Below are 18085 nucleotides of genomic sequence, written 5' to 3'. Positions count from 1 at the left end.
CATGGGTGAGGTTTTTCATAGGAGTGGGTGGGTGAGATTCTGTGGCCTGCGCTGTGCAGGAGGTCGGACTAGATGATCAGAATGGTCCCTTCTGACCTTAGTATCTATGAATCTATGAATTCAGAGTGGGGAGGGAACCCTGACAATGGATTTGCACCCTCAGCAAGTTTGCAGACGACACTAAGCTGTGGGGAGAGGTAGATACACTAGAGGGTAGGGATAGGGTCCCGAGGGACTTAGACAAATTGGAGGATTGGGCCAAAAGAAATCTGATGAGGTTCAACAAGGACAAGTGCAGAGTCCTGCACTTAGGATGGAAGAATCCCATGCACCGCTGCAGGCTGGGCACCGACTGGATAAGTGGCAGTTCTGCAGCAAAGGACCTGGGGGTTGCAGTGGATGAGAAGCTGGATACGAGTCAGCAGTGGGCCCTCGTTGCCAAGAAGGCTAACGGCGTATTGGGCTGCATTAGTAGGACCGTTGCCAGCCGATCGAGGGACGTGATTATTCCCCTCTCTTCGGAGCTGCTGAAGCCACAGCTGGAGCATTGTGTCCAGTTTTGGTCTCCTCGCTACGGAAGGGATGTGGACAAATCGGAGAGAGACCAGCGGAGGCCAACGGAAGTGATCAGGGGGCTGGGGGACGCGGCTTACGAGGAGAGGCTGAGGGACCTGGCCTAGTTTAGTCCGCGGAAGAGAAGAGTGAGGGGGGAGGTGACGGCTGCTTTCAGCTACCCGACGGGGGGATCCAGAGAGGAGGGAGCTCGGCTGCTCCCCGGGGTGGCAGGGGACAGCACGGGGAGCGATGCTCTCAAGGTGCCGTGGGGCAGGTCGAGGCTGGAGGTCAGGAAACACTATTTCGCGCGGAGGGCGGTGAAGCCCTGGAAGGGTTCCCTACGGCGCGGGGGCGATCTCCAGCCGGGGAGGGGTTTAAGGCCCGGCGTGACAAAGCCCCGGCTGGGGGGAGTTAGGTGGGGTTGGTCCTGCTCTGAGCAGGGGCTGGGACGAGATGCCTCCGGAACTCGCCTGCAGCCCTGACAATCTCTGATTCCTCCCCGCCCCCTCCCGCGTCCCCGCCCCCTCCTGCGCCCGCGTCCCCGCCCCCATGTCCCCGCCCGCACCTGCGTCCCCGCCCCATCCCGCGCCCCCGCCCCCTCCCGCACCACTGCCCGCGCCCCCGCCCCCTTCCGCGCCCCCTCCCGCACCTGCGTCCCTGCCCTTGTCTCCGCCCCCTCCCGCACCCGCGTCCCCGCCCCTGTCTCCGCCCCATCCCGCACCCCCGCCCTTGTCCCTGCCCCCTCCCGCACCACTGCCCGCGCCCCCGCCCCCTTCCACGCCCCGCCCCCTCCCGCACCTGCGTCCGCGCCCCTGCCCTTGTCTCCGCCCCCTCCCGCACCTGCGTCCCCGCCCCATCCCGCACCCCCGCCCTTGTCCCTGCCCCCTCCCGCACCACCGCCCGTGCCTGGGTCCCCGCCCCCTTCCGCGGCCCCGACCGCGCCCTTGTCTCTGCCCCCTCCCGCACCCCCATCCCCGCCCCGGCCCGCGCTCTTGTCCCCGCCCCCTTCCGCGCCGCCGCCCGCCCTCCCGCACCCGCGTCCCCGCCCCGGCCCGCGCCCCTGCCCTTGTCCCCCGCCCGCGCCCTGCCCGTGCCCGTGCCCGTGCCCGCATCCCCGCCCCCGCCCGCGCCCGCGCCCGCGCCCGCTCCGCCTGAGGGGCGGGTCACTCTGGGGCCGGGCGGTTTCCATGGCAGCGCGCGCCCGCCTACAACACACGGCCCCTCCGCGGGCTGGGGAAGTAGTTCCGGCTGCAGGGGAAAGTAGTTCCTTGGTGACGGGGCGCGAGCCGGCGCTAAGGGCCGAACCGAGCGGCGCAGAGCCAATCACGGGGACCGTTGTGGGGCGCGGAAGAATCTCAGGCGGGCTCCTCCCCTTCCTGTGCGGGGGCGGGGACCCGACATCTGCCTGCGCGCGCGGGGAGCGGGTGGCCTGGGCTCGGCGGCGGCGCGGCGCGGAGGGAGCCGGGCCGGGAGACGCTTCCCCCTCCCCCTCCCCCGGCGGCGGGATGTTCAAGAACACGTTCCAGAGCGGCTTCCTCTCCGTGCTCTACAGCATCGGCAGCAAACCCCTGCAGATCTGGGACAAGAAGGTGCCCGCGGGGGGGGGAATCGGGGCTGGGCCCCTGCAGATCTGGGACAAGAAGGTGCCCGCGGGGGGGGGGGAATTGGGGCTGGGCCCCTGCAGATCTGGGACAAGAAGGTGCCCGCGGGGGGGGGGGAATCGGGGCTGGGCCCCTGCAGATCTGGGACAAGAAGGTGCCCGCGGGGGGGGGGAATCGGGGCTGGGCCCCTGCAGATCTGGGACAAGAAGGTGCCCGCGGGGGGGGGGGGGGTCACGGTGGAGCTGGGTGGGCGGGAGGCGGCCCTGGGCTCTTCCAAAGCCGCCATGCCCGGCACCCCTTCCCAGGGGCTCCGATCTCGGGGCGGGGGGAGGTCGGGCTGCGATCTCTGGGATGCTGGGGGGCGGGGGGGCACAGACTCCTCCCCCGGGTCTTAGGGGCCTCAGTGCTGTGTCTGCCCAGTCCGAGCCGGAGAGGTCGGTAATCAGCTGTCCCTATGGCAACCAGTTGCCTGGCCACCTGCATCCCAGGCCTGCCCATCGCTGGTTGCTTGGCAGGTTTATCGGGGGTGGCTCTTCTGCTCTGGGACAGCTCCTGGAGGAGTGAGCCCCTTCCTGACAAGCTGCCCTCCAAATGGAGTATGCCCTCATGCATGGGGCAGGGTGCGCTAGGATAGGCCAGGGCTATTGTCTCTTGGGAGAAGGCACAGTCACAAAATGAACTTTCTTTGGGTCTCAGTAAGGAAACTTACAAATTTATTAGAGCATAAGCTTTCGTGAGCTACAGCTCACTTCATCGGATGCATTTCGTGAGCTGTAGCTCACGAAAGCTTATGCTCTAATAAATTTGTTAGTCTCTAAGGTGCCACCGGTACTCCTTTTCTTTTTGCGAATACAGACTAACACGGCTGCTACTCTGAAACCAGTAAGGAAACTTGTGAGCTCCTGCTGCCTTGTAGGCAATGCATGTTACTTGTCCTTTGACATAGTGACTGGAGCTGGCTGTGCAGCATTCAAATAGCATGGTTTGAACGTCTTTCTCTTTCAATAATATGGTATTGTAACCTTCTAATTTGCAGAGCCACTTCTGCAAAAGCTAGCCAACTTTTGTTCCATCCATGTAGCTAATTCACAGTTCATCATTTACAGGTGTCATGGAGGCTGCTGCTTATAAGTAATAAGGAAAGCATCTGATTTTCAGTTTTAATCGATGACAACCCACACACACACACAACTCCTTCCCCAAAAAGAAATCGGGGGTTTATCTGGAATAACCCCAGAAATGGTTACTTGTATCTAAAGGATTGCCTGCACAGAGCAGTAACGCAGACTGTGATGATTTGATTTCTAAAGCTCGCTACTATGTTGAACATTAATTGGTCCATGCTAACCCTGCTGGTGCACATTAACGGTTCCCTAGTGCACTTTACAATAGTATTACGTTAAAGCGCACTAGAGAGGATTACAAAGAGTTCACTCATTACCGTATACAGACGTCCCCCGGGTTACACAAGGCCCGACTTACACAAATTCGCATTTACGGCAAAAGTTCCGTAAGCTAGAAATAGGAGTTATGGGTTTGGGTTTTTTTTCTACATAACATTCGGGTATACGTTTCTGACTTATGCAAAATTCGAGTTACGTAAGGCTTTCCGGAACTGAATGATTGCATGAGTCGGGGAGCGTCTGTATGCAAAGAGGGAGCCCAGGAACCCTGCTCCACACATGCAGTTTTGGGGCATCTATGTACAACTGAAAAATTCCTAAAAACAAACACTGGAAAATAGAAGCCCTAATGATAAGCAGCAGCATACAGTGTTCTGAAATATAAGAAACAGTCCTCGGAACTTCTACCAGTTTTGATCCTTATTGCGGAGATCTTGTCCTTGTCCCTAGAGTGATTGTGTGTTAGTAAGGCAGCGTCTCTTCTTAGAAATACCAAGTTTAGTGTCTGCAGTTTTCTCTTTGACTCATACTGCACTTTGAGGTCCTCAAGAAGAAAAATTTCCCTCCGCACACTATAAAATATGAAGTAGTCAGTGTAAAATCTAGTTCATTTTAGAAAATGAGATACAAGTAAGTATCCGTTTCTACCCCTGTCCCCAAATCTCCTTGCCAAATGTTGTGGTCTGAAAATAGCATGTTTTTATTTTTAAAAGTTTAATTATTTCACTATGGTTAGCACCCCATGTTTTGGGGTGTCTTTTGTATAGCAACTGGAAAAATTTAAAGTGACTGTAAGCAATATGCTGTCAAATGGTCAAAGTGAACAACCTGGGGAGAAATAGGTAATTCTTTTATGCTCTGTCAGTTAGTCATCTTGGGTGTTACTTGAAACTTGATGTCAGCCAAAGATGCTTTTGTTTTATTTATGTTCCTTTTAAAAGTGGCCTGCAAAGGGAAGTTAAAAATGGCTTCCCCCCACTTTAGGATGTGTAAAGAAGTCTTAAAAGTTAAAAGGTTTCAGAGTAGCAGCCGTGTTAGTCTCTAAGATGCCACAAGTACTTCTTTTCTTTTTGCGAATACAGACTAACAAATTTATTTGAGCATAAGCTTTCGTGAGCTACAACATCCGATGAAGTGAGCTGTAGCTCATGAAAGCTTATGCTCAAATAAATTTGTTAGTCTCTAAGATGCCACAAGTCCTCCTTTTCTTTTTTTAAAAATTAAAACGCTTTCCTACATAGAAATGGCAAGAATGTCAGCTTTGGTTTTGCTGCAATGCTTTTTAGGCCTCTCGGATGTCTGTCAACTCTTGGCAGGTGTTGAACCTTTAACAGAGACATCCCTTTCCCCTAGAGTACTCATTAGTCACTGATGATCTGCAAAAATCAACCCCAAAATAAGTTAGAAACAGTCTGGCTAAATCTCCTCCCCCCCCCCCCCCCAAAATTGCTTTAGTATTCAGTCTCTTGTGACATCATAGTTTCACTAGTTGTCCATTCATAAGACCTGAAATTCTAATGTAACTTAACAGGCAGGAAAACATCTGTTATTTATAAAACCATTTCAGGCCTTCTCTGTACATCACAGAGCAGCACAAAAAAAGGGTTGGGTTAGGGGCAGGCAAGAGCCCAACTTTTTTCTTTTTGAAGGTGCCCTTTAAATTGGAGGTGTGTTTTGTTACAGGGATCCCTTGTGCTGCTTCAGGGATGTGGGCTAAATATATTAAATAAAACAAGGCCTGCTTGTGGTCTGAAAGAGAGCCCCGTGGTGTTTTCAGAGTATACTGCAATGGAATGTGTTGCAAACCCCTGTGAGGGCAAAGAAATGTTGTTGGTTTTTTTTAAATGCTATTTGGCTACCATCCATGCTGTAAGAAACGTTAGCTTTATAAGGCCTCAGTCATGCAGCTTCTTGCATGTGAGAAGAGTGCTGTGCCTGCATGGAGCCTCATTGGAGTTAATAGCAGCCATCTGTTCGCAAGCAGTTAGTTGCAGGATCGGGGCCGAAATAAACAGGTAAGCCTGGCAAGGTGGATTAGTTTATCTTTTGTTTTATGTGAATTTTCCCTGTGTTAAGAGGGAGGTTTACTCCTGTTTTCTGTAACTTTAAGGTTTTGCCCAGAGGGGGATCCTCTGTGTTTTGAATCTGAATACCCTGTAAAGTATTTTCCATCCTGGTTTTACAGAGGTGATTTTTACCCTTTAAGATAAAATCCTTCTTTTAAGAACCTGACTGATTTTTCCATTGTTCCAAGATCCAGGGGTTTGGGTCTTTGATTTTGTAACCTATTAGTTAGGATATTATTCTCAAGCCTCCCCAGGAAAGGGTGTGTGTAGGGCTTGCGGGGATATTTTGGGGGGGAAGACTTCTGCAAGTGGTCTCTTTCCCTGTTCTTTGTTTAAAACACTTGGTGGTGGTGGCAGCATACGGTTCAAAGACAAGGCAAAGTTTGTACCTTGGGGAAGTTTTTAACCTAAGCTAGTAAGAATAAGCTTAGGGGGTCTTTCATGCGGGTCCCCACATCTGTACCCTGGAGTTCAGAGTGGGGAAGGAACCCTGACAGAAGCCTTCACTTTACATAGATGATCATGGACACTGGAAACCTTTCCTTGATTATGCTGTGCGAACAGTGTGGCTTTCAACTCTCTTTATGAGTTAGTTTTCATTCCTTCTCTTTTACTCTCCCTTTCTCTCCCCCCCCCCCCCCATGGGCTGCAGTTAGTCTCTGGACACCTGGTTTGGCAATGAGGGAAGCTCTTTCACTCATCTGCTTTGTACTTAGCATCATGCTCACAGACTTTGCTTCTGGAGTCCAAAGTGGATTATGCCACTGAAAATTGAAGTGGACATCCTTTGCTTTCTAAAACAGAGGAAGAGCTAATGCCTATCCCGACACCATCCTGCCAGAACAGCCACCAGAGCCCCCTAAATATAGAATGTGTTTTCTAGCTCTTTTAGACTTTTTTGTGCAGAGTAGATCAGTCTTCAGATCACTTACTCAGGGAGTGCATCTGAGTCTTCCGGGCCTTTCTGGGAGACCTGTTTTGCAAGGCACTGTCACTGCCTCCATTTTAACACTTAGTTAATCAGAACCTCTCTTCATTCCTGAGTCCTTGGCTCTCTGATCTTAGGGGAACTCATTGCAAGCTGTTCTGCTACAGTGGATAGAAACTGTTCAACGGAACTTATCAAATCGATTGATTCTCTGAATGATTTCTCCAAGTACACAACTACTGAGACTTTCCTTGAACTGAAAGATTAAAGATTAAAAGTTAGAGCAACTTCAGATGCTGTTCTCCAGCAATGCAGTGTATGCCAATGTTTAATATTCACCTGAATACCAAATAACTCTTGGAATCTGACCACAGAATACAAATAACTGTTACTTGCATGGTTTCCCTGAAGGGACCATTTTCTGGGAACCACATTAGAAAACCCTGCTATAGCCCATGTATGGGTGGAATATAGCACAGTCAGACTAGCATGATTCTCAAGGGGGAGGAGAATCCATGCCTTCAGTGGTCAGGGAAATGGTGCTAGCAACAGCAGAGTTTAAACACAGCTGTTGCTAGCATGGTTCCACCACAGAAATGACCTAACCATGTCTGCACTAATGCTGGACAGCAATAAAATACTTGTTGGCACCTCTAGAGGTCTCCCTCAGCCTATTTAATTCACTATTCACCACTTGGACTGAACTTGAATTCTTCTATCAAGGGCTGAGTTAAACTTACTTAAATTTTTCCAATCTTTTAGTTACACTGATCTAAGGTGTTACTAGTAACAATAGTAGGTAAAAAATATGTCCATACAAAACTGTTTTTTTTTTTTTTAAAGATGGTTGCATCCCTTGAAATCCAGCCATTTTTGAGAGTGTGAATAAGAATTTTATTGTCTTTAGAGTGCAGGCAGGTTAATAATTAGTAAATTAGTGTAACTCAGACTAGGATTATCCATTTATATGGATGATATCCACAGTTGCATAAAATAGGACTTGATAGGATTTTTTTCCCCTCTACTTCCAAAAAAGTCATCTTTGGGATGTGACAATGTATAGAAAATGTTAGCTCAAAATTAGTTTTTCTGGAAGTGTAACTTCTGAGCATTCAAAGTTGCAACAAAAACCCCCTTCACTTTAATTGCACTGGTCATTGCTGATCATCTGCTGTAATCTGTAATTATAAACATTCTCTTTCCATGACATCAAGAGATCCCTCATTGAGCAATGCTGCTGTAACATATGAAATCAGTATTAACTGCTATCCGGATGTCAGCCTCTGGGGTAGTGATAAGTAATGATATCCAGAACCTTTCAGCCGTCTTCTCTCTGGAGCATCAAATTGGCTCTGGTTGATAACCTAGTTCTGATGACTCTTTAGAGGCCTTTGTGAAATAAGTTGGTTGTCCCCACACTTGCCCCAGTTTCTAGGGAAGGATCGGGGCTCAATGTCTGAATGCCAATAGAGTCCTTTGGAAAAGGGTGTGTGTGTGTGTGTGTGTGTGTGTGTGTGTGTGTGTGTGTTTGTTTTATGCTGCTCTCTCTGCGTACCCCACTTTGGTTTTGATAGCTAATCAACTCATCTACTACCTGAACAAACTGTTGTTGTTTTTGTAGACTAGTCTACTTCATCTCTAAATGTTGGCATCCCAAATTCTTTGTAATTCTTTATATGCTGCCCTTGGATGCATGCCATGACTATGCCCTCTGCCCTGCTTGGCTGTCTCATTCATGCTTTCTCTGTTGTCCTGTCTACCTTATATCTTTCCTCTTGTCTCCTCATCCTGCTCCTAGGAATGTTGTGTGAGAAGAAACACGTTCCCTCTGTGATCATGCAATGTGTCTCTTGCGTTTGGACAGAGAAACTGGCTTTCACAGACCATGACTAGTCAATTTCACGTTGCACTAAATTGACCTGGTGGCAGAAGGAAAAGAACGCATTCTTTTACTAGTCAAACATTGATTAACTAATAAACTATCATCCATACTGGCAGTCTCACGAGAGAAGCTGAACCTTCCCTATTGCCCCTTTTCGTCACTAAGAAATCTTGGCCTACCAATGGTACAGTCCTGGGATTACTAATGGTTAAGCCCCTTCATTTTCAGTTTAAACTGATTTTTTTTTATTCAAAAAATCCCGGGTTTTACAAAAAGTAATATTTTTTTTCTCTGATTTTTCACCCTACTTTTGTATCCTTCAAATATATAAAAAATAACTTGTTTTCTGAGGAAAATAAGATGCATTGCATGAGATGTGTATTACGATAATACATTAGCCTGTGTGTATATGCAAAGCTGCCTGGTGAAGTAAAGCTCTGTATTCGTTGTGAAGATACACACAATAAATAAACAGGCACGCAGGCAAGCTCTGAAGTGCGTGTGCATCTGAACGTACTGATGCATCTCATGCCCACCACATACATGTTTCAGCTACATGCAATACTGTAGGAGACTGGATCTTAGAAAAGACTCCTTAAAAAGATTGCTGCTAGCCTATGCTATGCAGGACTTCGGGAAATTACACTGAAGGACTTCACATAAGACAGTGAGTGTTTATAAATATTTTTAAATATTGGGCCCAATTATTAAATGTTAATATAGTTCTAAGTCTACAACAGTAAACTGTTTATTCAAACTAGTTTTATTGGAGATTGAAGGGATATTATCTTCTAAACTCAGAAGTGGCGTGTTTTGAGTTCTGTTTTAATTCTGCAGCAAACCACATTGAATTCTGTTAATCAAAGCATTCATCTACTGAATACTTTTCTCCGCGGTCCTTCTGTCTGCCAAACGAAACCCTGATATTTACCAAGAACAATTTTTAATATTTTTTGCACCGATTTTTCAGCTGTTGTTGTTGTGGTAATAAACACTGATAAATTCCCAGGAAAAATTAAATAAAATCAAAACCAAAAACGAAGGGCCCTACCCAATGGTGAAAGCTGTAATGTAGCCTGAGAGCAGGTATTCTTATCTAACCCGGCTAACAGTGTTGTTTTCCCTTATATATAGAACCCCACATTAGTCTTCTAATGGGATGATTCCAGTTGCAGGTGACACAAACATCAAATAATCTTAACATTGCCACGTTAGTTTCTTTTAGACAGACCTATAAATAAATGGGAGAAGTATTTGGTGCCAAAGAGGCATAGGATTGGAGAACAGGAATACGCAGCTATCCCTTGAGGAGTGTCTCTCTGGCAGCTTCACGTCGTCTTTATCTGTGATGGCTCGGAATGGGATTAAAAATATGGTCTGTCAGTCCATGCTAGCATTCCTACCATTACCAGCATCCATTTCAGGTGATCTGAATAGAGACAGCCCTAAAGACCAGAGAGAGGTGGGCTCCTTATTTCTCTCTTTTGGCAAACACACACATTATTATCCACTGTAGGTCCGTCTAGAGCAACTGACTAAGCAGTTTGAAGATGAATTGCTGGTTTTGTAAATCATTTTATTACGTACGACTGGACTCCTCCCATTAGATGGTTAATGTGGTTCTGTATTTAGCAGCAGAGTGGTGCTATATAAATTGAATCATGGATTCACATGGTTGCAATGTGCTGATTCTGCACAAGGAAGTGGGTGATTTCATTAGCAAAGTGCCTTTAAATGCGGATCTTGATTTTTTTTTTTTTAAATTTTTTTTATAAATGTGGAACGAGTTGTTTTGTTAAAAAATGAAGTCAAACCCTGAGATTCAGCATAAGTTGGTTGCTGAGAAGAGGAAGTGTGAGTTACTATGCCAATTCCTATTCTGGCCTTCCTGCACAATGCAGGGACCTGGCTGTGATTGACTTCACTGGATCATTGGAGATCTCATAGCAGCTCTAAGTCGTGCCCCCCCACCCCCCCAGCCTTACTCCATTATTAGTGTGACTTTAAACAGGCTTTCTTCATCCATTGCTGCTGTTTGCCTGACCATGCCAGGCTACAGTGTCCAGCCCTAGCAATGGGCAGTAGCACACAGGAGGTAAGTCCTGTAAGTGGAGAGGGTGTTCTGGGTGTGGATGCACTGGCCTGCAGGAGTCACAGATTAATGAGGGAAGAAATAGACCTGGACTTCCTGTAGCTTTTGCTACAACCTCTCACTCCTTTCTCTGGTTTGGTTTAACTTAGTACTTGTCTGGCTTGAGCATTCTTTGGGCCTTCATATACTAGACTTAAATGCATTAGAATGACTCAGCATGCATTTTGCTGTGTACTGTTTGTCAAGTTACTGTTTCTGGCCTCTGATGTCAGCATTTAAAGATGACATTGGACCTTGTAGACTCTCAGTAAAAGCGTTTGCTGGCAGCGTGTCCTGTAGTAGTAATTGCTGTATGGGATGACGGAAGGTGTCCATCTGATTTCTTCATGTGGCTGCCGAGAGAAGTTCTTGTGGGATGTTTTTCTAGCGTGCTCTTCTGGGCTGGGAGATCTCCCCTGCATTTCAGGAATGGCAGTTGTCTTTCATCTCTCCTGTGGCTAACAAACTGTTCCCCTCTCTCTTGTTCTAGGTGCGAAATGGCCATATCAAAAGAATCACCGACAACGATATCCAGTCACTGGTGCTGGAGATTGAAGGAACAAATGTCAGGTAGCGTAAGAGACCATTCTTTTTCCTAACACGCTATGGAGCGTTAGCATTTCAAACAGAATGAATGATCATGGTGCCGCTTCAGTCATCTTCTCTTTCCCAAAGACTATTCATCTCTTTTTTTTTTTTTTTCCCCCTGAGCTTATTGGTGAGATTTTTCTAAATCAAGTGGCCCTTCTGTAGCACTGTTGTGGCATGGCCCATGCAAGCTGTTTTTATTCCAAGACATTTTGGTTTTTGCTGGAGTTTTTAAAATGCTTATAGAGCTCTGGATGCAAATTGAGCTCTGACTGTCAGTGACATCTCCCCTCTCTCAAGTCCTAATAATATCCAGGTGTTTTCTTTTTCTCCTTGTATAACTAGCATTTCTTATTAGAGACAATTTTGGGCATTGTAGCCCATGGGTTATCTAGTGCCAGGGGAGAGCTGAATTGTAGCAAAAGCAGTGCACCGTCTCTTGCATCTGATTGTCTTAAGACCCACTTGTTCCCTCAGTTAAAGACTTGGGGATGAGTGAAGCATTGTAGTAACAGTAGGAAGCTAAAATATAAGAGGCTTTTGTTTACAAGACACATGGATTTTAGAGCTTGTCAGACCTTTGGCCCAAAGTTGTGGGGTTGTCTGGCCTCTAATGCTTTCTTAAACACGTGTAGTGCTTGGGAGTTACTGCTCTTTTGTTCTGAGGGGGCTACCTGCTTAGATCAAGGGCTGAGGGAGGGTCTAGTGCTGTGTGCTTGAAGTGGGAACAGGAAGCTCTCATGATAACTGGGAAGTCTCCTATTAATCTGGTGGGGAAGGAAGAGTGTATTTGAAGTGGATGGTGGTTTTGTTGCAGTCCTCCCCATCCTCCAGTATTTTCCCCATTGGAGTGGAACAGTCCACTTTTTCACTGAGGCCCACACTGGTCCGATCTGCCTGGCTAGGTGTGTTCAGGTAAGCTGATTGGCTGACCATCCCTTAGTACCCCATATGATCAAAGTGTAGCGTACTGGTGCACCATGTGGAATTGCGAAGGGTGTCAGCGGAGCATAGAGCATCCATGCAAGGTAGTAACCAGAAGAGTGTCTCTAAGTGACCTGCAATTTTGTGTACTTAGACCTGGAAAGCTTAAATCTAGCATAAGGGCTTCCTGGCTAATTCCTCTTATATGTGGATCTGTCTCAGAGTGTGCTCTATTAATATATCTGCCATGTACCAGGAAGACTGAGATAAGGAGCTAGAAATATTAAGTGTCTGTCTCCCTCCCAGTACCACGTACATCACCTGCCCTGCTGACCCAAAGAAGACATTGGGCATCAAACTGCCCTTCCTGGTGATGATCATTAAGAACCTAAAGAAATACTTCACCTTTGAAGTGCAGGTGAGTGGGGTAACATGCAGAGCTGCCTCGGTAAGGGTTAGGGGGGGGGGTATCCCTCCAGCCCCCAATTACTGCTGGGTATGAAGAAAGTAGGAGCTGGCTGTCTCGAGACTCATGACTCCATCGCCATAATATCTGAGCACTTTGCAGAAACTAATCTGTTTTTAGCACCCCTGTGAGATAGAGAAATATTATCCCCGTTTGACCTTGGCCCTTGTTAGCGGTGGCCTAGTGGACAGAACATAGGACTGGGACTCAGGAGACCTGGGTTCTATTCCTGGCTCCCCCACTGGTCTCCTGGGTGACTGTGGGCAAGTCATTTCCCCCTCTGTGCCTCAGTTTCCCAATCTGTAAAATGGGGATATTGATCCTGACCTCCTTTATGAAGCACTTTGTGATCTGCAGATGAAAAGCATATAGAAGAGCTAGGGATTATTAGTATCGTGATAAAGTGACTTGTCCAAGGTGACACAGGTAGTCCATGGCAGAGCAAGATCTCCTAGTCCAGTGCATCAACCACAAGATCTTCCCTTTTTTTCCCCTTCAGCCCCTTAGTATCAAGCCCTCTCTACCATTGCAGCCTGTCTTGTGGCCATGAGAGAATGCAGTGACTATGTTTGAAACCCAGGTTTTCATGTTGCATCTAGGCACTGACTTATAAATATTCTAGCTATAAAGTGGAGGGGAAAGTCCTATCCTTCTGAACCTCCTGGAGTCTGACGCTGGGTTGGAAACTGCCTGTGTCGAGTGAACTCTGCCTGTCAAGGAGATAGAGTCAGAAGAGCTGTCTTTTTTTTTCCTCTGCATCAGGTGTTGGATGATAAGAATGTGCGCAGGCGCTTCCGGGCAAGTAACTACCAGAGCACGACCCGGGTGAAGCCCTTCATCTGCACCATGCCCATGCGGCTGGATGACGGCTGGAACCAGATTCAGTTCAACCTGTCTGACTTCACACGCCGCGCATATGGCACGAACTACATCGAGACCCTGAGGGTCCAGGTATGAGCTATGGCAAATGGCCAAGCTGCTGCTGGGGAGCTTCATTCTCAGAGGTCGGGGCTCCCTGCCCTCCATAGCAGTAGAAATCATGCCCTGCAGTCTCCCTTCTTGCTAGCCAGGAGATTGGGCTGCTGGAGTCCAAGCAGAACAGGGGCCTGGACTCCACCCCGTTTGACTTAGCCAGTTACCTTAACTGTGCACTGTTAGAGAGGAGCAGCACTGGTGCTCGTGACCTCATGTGTTAGTGATGGGTGACTATACTGGGCTTCAGCCCTGCCCCACCTTTAATTCAGCTGCTTTTCAGATGATGGAACTAGCTTCATCTATGGTCTCTTCTCTCCAGCCTTCAGCTATGTGAGGAAGCTGGGGAGATGCTTTCTCTGGGGTGAGGAGGTATTCAAGTCTATTTGGGAATCCAGACACACATCTGCCAGTAGGATGGAAGCCCTTATTCTCATTCCTATGCAGGGAAATCTTAAGGAGGGGCAGAATTGCTGTTCTCACCAACAGTGCGGGCTCTGATAAAGAAAGGAGCAGTAGAGAGCAGAGATGGGGGTAATTGTGAAGAACCTTGTGTCGTCTGGCAGCCAGTGCAGAGCTGATTCTGTGGAGTCTCCAGTGCTCTGCTGAGATCTCTTTAGCCAGCTCCCAGACATGTGCCATCTACTGAATGTGTTCCTGAAGAATGAAAGGTGCTAGTATAGGACAGAACAAGAACCAGCTCTGCTTCCATCTCCGAGCCTGTACCAATCACATGAGCAGAGGTACTGGAAATGAAAGATGTTCCAGTCATTATATATGGCCCAGTTATACACTGCTTCCCAGGCTCTTGCCCTCCCTAATCAGCTGCCTTGCTGTTTATCATGACCCCTTTTCAGTCCGTTTTCAGCCCAGTACTTGAGATTTCATGAGACACTGAGACATCCAGCTATAAAAACCAAGGGTATGATGGGTGGCTAGGACACTTCAGAAGAGGGTGGAGGAGGAGCTGCTAGGAAGAAAGATGGGGAAATAGGATACCTCCAGGAAGACTTGACAAGGCCTCTGGGGCATTCAGCAGATCAACATAATGCCTGCAGCACTGATCACCAAAGTGGATTTTCTGGATCTGGGATTCTTAGATGATGGCAGAGTTCTGTAATCGACGAGTGAGGACAGGGTGTGTTGTGAGCCAAGCCACTGTCAAACTGAAGGGGAGAAGTATAAAGAGAGTATGTTAAAGATGCAGCCAGTTCTCTCCGTCTTTCCATCACCAGATCCATGCGAACTGTCGCATCCGGAGGGTGTATTTCTCTGACAGACTCTACTCTGAGGATGAGCTTCCAGCTGAGTTCAAGCTGTACCTCCCTGTTCAGAACAAGGCCAAGGTGAGCTAGCCTGATGAGGGAGAAGTGAGGAAGAAGCAGCTAGGACCATCACAAAAATCTCTCTCCTTTGTCTAGCATTTCCTCCTCCTTTCTGATGTTTTAGCAATAAGAGGCTTCCACCTGATATTTGTATCTGAAAAGCATTTTCCCTTTGCTCACAGTAGGGAACATGCCCTTGCCACTTATGCTAATCACTGGCTCCCGACTATTAAAATCACTAGCAATATCTCACGTTGTTTATTGATTGGCAGTCTTCCCCGGGAAGCAGAGCACTGAAGTAGATGGAGACTCAGTTCCCTTCCCCACCCCTAGAAGGAGGCCTTCCAAATTTGGTGAGGAAGGGAGTGTGCGAGATGGTAGATGATAGAACAAGGAGTAATGGTCTCAAGTTGCAGTGGGGAAGGTCTAGGTTGGATATCAGGAAACACTATTTCACTAGGAGGGTGGTGAAGCACTGGAATGGGTTGCCTAGGGAGGTGGTGGAATCTCCTTCCTTAAAGGATTCTAAGGTCAGGCTTGACAAAGCCCTGGTTGGGATGATTTAGTTGGGGTTGGCCCTGCTTTGAGCAGGGGGTTGGACTAGATGCTTTCCTGAGGTCCCTTCCAACTCTGATATTCTATGATTTCCCTGCTGTTGTCTCAGTTCATCCCGTTCTGGGGTTGAACCCCAGAAGCTGCCCCTCTCTTGCTGGTGAGATGATGACCTCATCCAAGCAGAGGTGTTCGTCTCTGTTTCCTGCTTCCCTGGTCACTTACCTTGACTCCCATAGAGTTCCACTCTGATCCCTGTCCCTGCCCGACACTGGGAGCATCATTGCTGTGGGCGGGGACGAAGGATGAGTATTTTGCGTAGAGTAGGGAGAGGCACTGCAGTGTCCTTGGGGTGAATGGGAGAAGAGCCCTCTGGATCATTCTTCAGTGATCAGTTTAGTCTCAGGATCAGTATTGAGGGGCTTTATAGATAAATGTCCAGCCCTCTTTAACCAGACACCCTCATGATGAAAGGTTTCAGAGTAGCAGCCGTGTTAGTCTGTATTCGCAAAAAGAAAAGGAGTACTTGTGGCACCTTAGAGACTAACAAATTTATTAGAGCATAAGCTTTCGTGAGCGCTTATGCTCTAATAAATTTTAGTCTCTAAGGTGCCACAAGTACTCCTTTTCTTTTTCCTCATGATGAAAGCGCTTCTGGGCTGGGTGGAATAAGACAGACAGGAAGGAACTTGGAGAAACTGTTCAAGGGAATGCATCTTCTCTCCCCGCCCCAAGGAGACTAATGTTTGTTTTGGGGTAGATCAAGGGCTGGGTTAACAATCATATGCTGCAAAGGTCATGGCAATAGCATGTGGCCAGCAATGAAGATCGTTTAAGGCTGTCAATGGAGCATTCCCTTCTGTACAATTACACGCAGCATGGGGCATGTTGGAATAGCAGTGTCAGGTGCTAATTGCTTAATAATCCTATCCCCTTTGTGCCCCCTCAGCAATAAACTGTACTGGAAAGAAACACGAGGAACGCGCCATGGCTCGGTATGAACATGAAGGCAGGTGGAGCAGCATGTCCTAATGAAACACAATTAGCTAAATGCACTCTGCATATGGTAACTATTGAATAATTTGGTATCCCTTTCCTGGGCAGGACACAACTAACCATGTAATAATACAGTACTGGAATTGCATTGTACGTCCATAGGTAGCACAGAATCAGAGTATTTATCTGGCTGTTCCTAAAAGCGGAGTCTAAACACTGCGAGTGACGCAGTACCTAATCTTTGCCTTGTTTGGGGGAATTACGAAGTAAATGAGTAGTGTGTCTGAAGAGAGGATCTGGTGTGGAATTACAGGGTTAAGTGTGCCCTCTCAAAGACCAATGTGTTTTTCCTTTCCTGGTTTTCCATCTTTATTTTATATGTGCTCTAAATATGGATGTAATACTCATATTTTGAAAGTTATTAAACATTTGATTCTGTTTGTAAGTGTGTCCAGGCATCTCCCTCCTTTGATGGTGCTCTTTAACTCACAGATGATTGGACTTAAAAAGCTCTGAGGAATCTCTTTAGCAACCCAGATGATGATATTGCCTCTGAATTGCACTTGGATTGGCAGCTTGCTCTCCAGAGGCCCAGCAGTGCTGTGGCTAGAGGTGCACTAGCCACATCATACAGGGCAACTTCAACCCCGGGGGGCAGAATCTACCCCAGGGTGGCTCTCCACGTATACGTCTCATCCCCGGAAGATGGGTCCGTACCCTTCATGCAAGTCTCTTATAAATAAGCCAGCTTTCCCAGGAGCCGCAAATCAATCAGTTTTATCTGCACACAATGGAAAGATTCACTCTGTTATTTGTATATTTATAGAACCTGTTCCAGCTCTGACTAGCCTTCGAACAGCCACTTGTAGGGAAAGGCCCAAAATAACAAACATTAACAATTGCTCCTTTCCTTTAGTAGCTGAACAGGAGCTAAAGCACAGTGTTTTCCTGTTCTAAACCAGCCTTTCTCCTCTCTCAAACCAATCTGGATGACTGTCGTTTCCATTCTGTGTCAGTCTTAACAAAATTAATGTTAGCAAACTTATGTCTGTAATGCAAGCTAAAGAGTGATGGACAGACCGTCTCTCTCTGGGTCTAATGGGGGAGGTGGCCTTTGACAAGGAGGCTGAAATTTACCCCCTCGGAGTTGCTTGTAGAGCACTTCTGGCAGGAGATATCGGGGGGGGGGGGGGGTTCTAACAACTGAATTTCCCGGTAGCTTTGATTAATAAAACACTTAACATGGGAGAGGATATAAAAGATGGGAGGCATCAATCCTGCTTTGACACCCTTAATCTTGGCTTGGCTTCAGACTTGTTTCAGTCCCACCCATCTGCTCAGTGCCAAGACTGCCCTTAATGAAGTTCATCTGTAATCTATCCAGACACATTCACTGAGCTTGCCAAAGGCTGCACTTGACTGCAAGTGGGGTGGTAGGGGGGAGATCTTGACCTCTTTTGAGATGACCAGTAAGTCCCAGAGGAGAGAAACATGGTCCCCAATGGAAGCCTTTGCTCATGGATACAAACTTCAGGTGGCCAGTGGCAGGTCGGTAACTCCTTTCTTTTATAGCAGCAGTGAGAGCAAAGTGAATTGCTGCAGTGGGGCAAGGCATTTCTTGTTTGCCTCCCTGTGGGGTGCCAGCTCGGAAGAGGCACCAGGGAGCAGCAGCATTAATAGAACACGACTTGGCGAG

At 47.7% G+C, this 18085-nt stretch overlaps 1 protein-coding gene across 3 annotated transcripts; it reads left to right on the top strand.

The window, feature by feature from the left end:
* The first annotated feature begins 1895 nt into the window (after positions 1 to 1895).
* CFAP20 (cilia and flagella associated protein 20) lies at positions 1896 to 16834 on the top strand. 3 transcript variants are annotated; one of them, XM_038368866.2, is made up of 6 exons: positions 1896 to 2144; positions 11057 to 11136; positions 12385 to 12496; positions 13307 to 13495; positions 14752 to 14862; positions 16343 to 16834. In XM_038368866.2, the coding sequence occupies exons 1-6, from the start codon at positions 2061 to 2063 to the stop codon at positions 16346 to 16348; spliced, it is 582 nt and encodes a 193-aa protein (XP_038224794.1). In that variant the 5' UTR covers positions 1896 to 2060; the 3' UTR covers positions 16349 to 16834. The 3 variants fall into 3 exon arrangements, 2 of the variants coding, with proteins under 2 accessions (XP_038224794.1, XP_043350847.1); XM_043494912.1 differs by having other exon boundaries at positions 1928 to 2198; XR_006275062.1 differs by having other exon boundaries at positions 1929 to 2144; positions 14752 to 15867; positions 16043 to 16834.
* Positions 16835 to 18085: the final 1251 nt, after the last annotated feature.

The sequence above is a fragment of the Dermochelys coriacea genome, chromosome 12 (genome assembly GCF_009764565.3).
Source record: "Dermochelys coriacea isolate rDerCor1 chromosome 12, rDerCor1.pri.v4, whole genome shotgun sequence".
Taxonomy (NCBI): Eukaryota; Metazoa; Chordata; order Testudines; family Dermochelyidae; genus Dermochelys; species Dermochelys coriacea.
The sequence above is the reverse complement of the archived record's forward strand: the minus strand, read 5'-3'. Positions and strand labels throughout refer to the sequence as shown.

Bases quoted from the DNA above. Each gene is read 5' to 3' on its own strand.
- CFAP20 (XM_043494912.1), top strand. From the start codon at position 2,061: ATGTTCAAGAACACGTTCCAGAGCGGCTTCCTCTCCGTGCTCTACAGC. The intron at 2,199-11,056 runs GTGCCCGCGGGG...CTCTTGTTCTAG, and splicing joins TGCAGATCTGGGACAAGAAG to GTGCGAAATGGCCATATCAA. The intron at 12,497-13,306 runs GTGAGTGGGGTA...CCTCTGCATCAG, and splicing joins ACTTCACCTTTGAAGTGCAG to GTGTTGGATGATAAGAATGT.